The sequence below is a fragment of the Toxorhynchites rutilus genome, chromosome 3 (genome assembly GCF_029784135.1).
Source record: "Toxorhynchites rutilus septentrionalis strain SRP chromosome 3, ASM2978413v1, whole genome shotgun sequence".
NCBI lineage: Eukaryota > Metazoa > Arthropoda > Insecta > Diptera > Culicidae > Toxorhynchites > Toxorhynchites rutilus.
Window position 1 is genome coordinate 211,921,583 of NC_073746.1, and position 6,000 is coordinate 211,927,582.

The 6,000-nt window shown below is 39.6% G+C and overlaps 1 protein-coding gene across 1 annotated transcript; it reads left to right on the top strand.

Moving 5' to 3' along the window:
* Nucleotides 1–3,940: 3,940 nt before the first annotated feature.
* LOC129774658 (probable cytochrome P450 28a5) lies at nucleotides 3,941–5,794 on the top strand. Its single transcript, XM_055778475.1, has 3 exons — nucleotides 3,941–4,174; nucleotides 4,246–4,492; nucleotides 4,554–5,794. Exons 1-3 carry the CDS (start codon nucleotides 3,990–3,992, stop codon nucleotides 5,619–5,621), a joined length of 1,500 nt encoding a protein of 499 aa, XP_055634450.1. The 5' UTR covers nucleotides 3,941–3,989; the 3' UTR covers nucleotides 5,622–5,794.
* The last annotated feature ends 206 nt before the right edge of the window (nucleotides 5,795–6,000 follow it).

Below are 6,000 nucleotides of genomic sequence, written 5' to 3' on the forward strand. Positions count from 1 at the left end.
GTTTTGATGGAATTTGAAATTTAAAAGTTAGAGCAAAAAAACGTTCTTTATCATGGTCGCCCTATTGTAATTTAGATAGAAAGCGCTAAAAATAACTTTGTGGAAGATCTTTGTTCTCTAGACAAAAACTGTCTTTGACAAAGTTATTACATATGATGGAGCGGTCATTTCAATGTTGTGAAAAATAGGGTGACAAAAATTTTACCATTTAGTAGCCTCAGTTATTTCAATCAACTAGAACTAAGAGAACTAAGGTTTTTTTCTATCTTTTAATACACTGTATTTCACAACTATAGAACCACTCCACTTTTATGAGTTTCCAGAGATATGTAAAAAGCCGATGAATTGATGTATATAATGTAGAACACAATAACTATCGCGAAACATTCAAAAAACTAAGACTAACGACATGCTTCTTTCGCTTCTTGCCTGTGATTTTGATGCAGTGGTCCTCACATAACGTGGCTTCATTCTGAAATTTCAAGTGCTGAATTATCAAGTAACTACGTGGTGTATCGCTGTGATCGTAATTCACTCACAAGCCACTTGTCCCGTGGCGGTGGTGTACTGATTGCAGTGAAATTAGAGCTCAATTGTAGTTCGGTGCGACTAGTAGACTGTGAGAATTTGAAGCAAACAGCCGTACGCATCAATCTACCACAGTTTTCACTATACATCTGTGGCATCTACATCCGCCCGAACAGTCATGTGGATATCTACGCCCGTCATGTCGAATCCATTCATTAAATTCAAAAAATGGCCAGCCCTAATGATGTGATCGTATGTCTCGGTGACTACAATCTCCCGAATCTAGTGTGGACCTTCGACGATGATCACAATTCATTTTTACCTCTTAACGCATCCACGGATCAGGAACTAGCATTAATAGAACCAACACTGTCGTTTGGGTTGCATCAGATTAACGACCTACTGAACGTGAACGGTAAGCTTCTTGATTTGACATTCGTTAACGACCCTGACCGCGTAAGTCTCGTCGATTACCCATTGGCGCTCCTAAAAGTTGACAATCACCACAAGCCGTTGGCTTTAATTGTTAACTTTCGTTCGCAAATGGAAGACAACTCTTATTCTCGCTCTGAGCTCGATTTTTCCCGCTGCGACTACCATACTTTAAATAACAAAATTGCTTTTCTGGACTGGGACCACATACTTGACCATGCATCAGTTGACAACGTTGTATCTATACTCTATGAACATTTGAACGTTATCATTAGAGAAACAGTTCCGTTGAAAGCCCGACGTTCTAGCAATTTCAATCAACCCTGGTGGACTCCACAGCTTCGGAATCTCCGCAATCGGTCATCTTTCTGGAATTTTGTACGGAACCGGAAAAACTTGACACGGATACCAGACAAACTCATCTATCTATCCAGTAATTCCGATTCGCCACTATCTTCTGCCAATCTCTTTGCCGGTTTTTTCTAAACCATGTATGGGAGCAATTCACCACAACCAACCCGACAGTACATTGACAGTCTGCCAGCTTACAATCTCCTTTTCCCAATCCTTACGTTTGATGAAGATGATGTTCATAAAGTACTCAGTTCAGTAGATGTAATGGAAGGGCCTGGTCCGGATCTTATTCATCCGATCTTTATCAAAAACTCTGCAGCGATGCTCATGTACCCCATGACCTTGCTATTCTGAAAATGGATCGTCTTGGCTTACCATCCTGGATCATAAATTTGTTAACATCGTACTTATCATCCCGCAAAGCATTTGTTAAAACCCATGGTGCTAAATCCCGTGGATTTACGATTCCCTCTGGCGTACCACAAGGAAGCATTCTTGGCCCGCTGATTTTTGTGTTATTTGTGAACGATCTGTGCGATAGTTTATGTTCAGAGAAAATATTGCATGCGGATGATTTGAAAATTTTTCGAGTAATAAAATCTAATCTCGACTGTTGCATTTGTTGTTTGCACTATCTGCTGACATCGAACGATTAACGGTCTGGTACCAGGAAATTGAATGCATACAAACGCTGAAAAATGCAAGGCCATAACATTTACGCACTCTCGCTCCATAATTGTACACGGTTACATGTTGCTTCTCTCACCATTGGAAAGAGTCAATCGAATCAAGGATCTAGGAGTTCTCCTTGACAACAAGCTGCGCTTCCATGAACACGTCTCGCTCAAAATTTCGAGAGCGAACGCAATGGTTGGATTTCTGAGACGCAACAACGTTGTACTGTGCATTCGTCCGCAGCATCTTGGAATACGCAATACAAGTCTGGGCCCCATATCACGCTATACATATTCAGCGCATCGAACGTGTTCAGAAACGCTTCGTAAGGTATGCTCTACGGCGTCTGCTTTGGAATTCTCCCACCAACCTACTGTAGAGCTTATCGCAGCCCGCACCATCGTACCACGTATGGACAAAATATTCCGTTAGACGCTTGCTGCCGCGTCTTCAACGATACATCTGAAATGTTTATTAATATTAGTATATTAGTATATAAGAATAGAACTAAGTCCCTTTAAACAGTCCGTACAACCATTAGGTCGAAGACGTTTAATTAAATAAATAAAACACCAGTGTTTCATAACTATAGAACCAGATGGAAAAACTCTCACTCCTTTACAAAATTAACGCCAATTCCACATGAATTAAAATAATTTTCTAGTTCGTAGGTCATCTTTAGTTCTCAATCAGTTCAAATAACCCATTCGGAATGATTTCGACCAAGGTGCCCCATGTTGTAATGTGTATCTCGTTCTACACAGAGGATACTGCTTGTAAGTTGCATCTACTATTCGTACGATCATTCCTCATAAGTTCTTGACAGGGGTTTGATCTGGTAAACAAGCTGACCAGCCCGGAATCCGAAGCCCCCATTCATTAAACCATGCTGACCTTCCGGATTTTATGGATTGATGCCAAATTATCCAATTATCACATTGTTTTTAATGCAAAAACAGCAATCAATGATTCTAAAGTACTTGATTGCTCTTTTAACTGTGCATACGTGTTGATGAAAAGCTATCTGGACCAGGTTTTTTTAAAGATATTTTCCTCAAACCACCGAACTGCCGTCTGCAAAGTTGAGAGTTGAACAATTTAATGACACGTTTCGTAAATCCTTCCAGTATGATGAAATTCTATTCAAGTTGAATTTCTTTTTATCAGAGAAGTTCACCTGAAATAGTGAAACCCATGGGATAAGTTGTTATTTGTTTTTGGACCCGCAGCTTCGGAGATGGAACTTTCATGGTTTGAGGAGAATTTTCTCAAAAAGGCCTGTTTTAGATAGCTTACCATCAACGCGAATGAACAGTCAGAAGTGCAACGAAGTACTTCAGAATCATTTACTGCTGTTTCTGCATCAAAAACAATGTGATAATTTGGGTAATGTATGTGTATAATCGATTTAGCATTTTTTTCTTAGTTGCGTTAGGGTGACCATGGAAAATACGTTTTCCATCAAATGTAACAACTTTGTAGAAGACAAATTTTGTCTAGAGAATAAATGTAAAGATAAAAATCTAGATGCAAATTTCCACTTAAATGCCCTTTCTGGACCATTGTGCACTGCCGTGCCACAGGATATATATATATATATATATATATATATATATATATATATATATATATATATATATATATATATATATATATATATATATATATATATATCACGCTGTTCGTATCGCTCACCTGAACAATTTGTTTTCTTCCGGCAGACCGCGCTATTGCAGTTGAGTGTTTGCTCAAATCTCGATAAAAATATAGATAAAACTGAAAGTATTGATAGTTTTGTATTGTATTGATAGCATTTTCGTTGTAGATTTAAAGTTCAATATAAAAAAAACGTTAGAAAACCCCTAACGTATACGAAATTTCATTCATCAGCATACAATACACGCACACATATTCCGTGAGACCGTGAATCTACAGTATATTATCGTTTTGAATGACATAATAGTCCGCTATCCACCGGCGCAGAAGCAGCAACAGTTACAATGTTGGTGTTCATCAGTCTGGTTGTGTGTGCCATTAGTGCGTTATATTTTTATTTGGTTTGGAATTTTGATTACTGGAAGAAGCGTGATGTGCCCGGTCCGAAACCGCTTCCATTCCTCGGGAATTTTCCCGCCTTCATACTACGCAACCGATCAGCAATAGAACAGATTGATGATACATACAGGTGTGTATAGCGTATGTGTATATAACAGAATCGCTTAAAGTGGCCAGCAAATATTCTTCAATTGATCACAGAGAATACAAACCAAAGGTCAACTTTGTCGGTGTGTTCAGCAATCGCTCTCCACGAATTCTCATCACGTCATCAGAGCTTGCTAAAGATATTCTAATGAAAAACTTCAAAAGCTTTCATGATAATGAGTTCGGTGAAATAACGAACAAGGAAACGGACCCCCTGTTAGGACGAAATCCCTTTCATCTGAACGGAGATGAATGGAAAACGAAAAGGGCTGAAATCACCCCAGCGTTCACCACATCGCGAGTTAGTTGTCGTTAATTTTGAACTTCCCTGAATTTGTCGACATTATTTTTCTCCGTCTCAGATGAAGGCTCTTTTCTCAATCATCGAAAGTGTTTGCTCCCGACTGACCTCATACATCAAGCAAAACGAGAAGGCACCACTGGAGGCGAAGGAACTGGCGGCGAAATTCACAACGGATGTTGTTTCAAGCTGTATTTTCGACGCAGACGCCCAGTCTTTCACAAGCGAGAAGCCGGAAATACGCGAGATGGGACGGAAGCTGTTGGATTCTTCACTCTCGTCGCTCACCGTTATGATCTTGGTTTCGGCTTTTCCCAAATTGGCAAAACTGCTTCAAATTGGATTGATTCCAAAATCGATAGAACGTTTTTTCACAGATTTAATGTCGGAGGCAATTCGTTATCGTGAAACGAACTCGATAAAGCGAGTCGATTATCTGGAGCATCTTATCAGCTTGAAAAACAAAAAGGAGATTTCGGCACTGGACATGGCCGCTCATGGAGTAACGTTTTTTATTGATGGATTTGAAACATCCAGCGTTGCTATCTCGTTCGCTTTATACGAAATAGCTAGAAATGCTAAAGTTCAGGTAACGCTTAGGAAGGAGCTGTTAAACGCTACCGATGACAATGGTAATATTTCCTACGAATCCCTGTTGGAGTTACCATATTTGGAGCAAGTAATCAACGAAACCCTTCGGCTCTGGCCACCGGGTGGATTGATTTCGAAGAAATGTACCGAACCAATCGACTTGGAAATGACGCCGACGAGGAAAGTTCGCATAGAACCCGAAGTGTGCGCTATGATTAACATCTGGTCCATACACCGCGATCCGGAAAACTATGAAAATCCTTTGGATTTCAACCCGGACCGATTCAGCCCGGAGCAAGGTGGAACTAACACTTACCGTGAGAAAGGTTGCTTTATGCCGTTCGGGGATGGTCCAAGGCAGTGCCTTGGTATGAGATTTGCCAGAATGCAGGTCAAACGATGCATTTACGAAGTGATCAAAAACTTTGAATTGACGGTTGATAGCAAAACCAAACAGCCATTGCAACTGGACCCGAAACAATTTCTAACATCGGCGCTGGGTGGAATTTGGTTGAACTTTGAAACGATTGCAAAATGAACAGTTCAATGATGAATAATTCAGTTTTTCAAAGCACCTATATCCTATGTAATGACGCGAGGTCTGGAAAGCCTCACATCATCGATATATTTTTGCTACTATTGATGTTCATTATAACAGACTATAAACATATGTATATTTTTGATATAATATATTCAACAGCGGGATGGTAATGAACACTTTTTCTCTTCCAAAATCCCAATCTTTGCCACATACATTTCTTAAAGAATCCTCAGAGCGAATCTAATGCGACCGTGTCATTCAATTGATTTATCGTAGGGTCATACAATCCTCTCTTATTCAAAACACTGGTTTACAAGTGAACCTGCAAATCAGAGCTAAATAATGTGTACATTAATAACATATAATAACATATTCT

Bases quoted from the DNA above. Each gene is read 5' to 3' on its own strand.
- LOC129774658 (XM_055778475.1), top strand. From the start codon at position 3,990: ATGTTGGTGTTCATCAGTCTGGTTGTGTGTGCCATTAGTGCGTTATAT. The intron at 4,175-4,245 runs GTGTGTATAGCG...AATTGATCACAG, and splicing joins CAGATTGATGATACATACAG to AGAATACAAACCAAAGGTCA. The intron at 4,493-4,553 runs GTTAGTTGTCGT...TCTCCGTCTCAG, and splicing joins CAGCGTTCACCACATCGCGA to ATGAAGGCTCTTTTCTCAAT.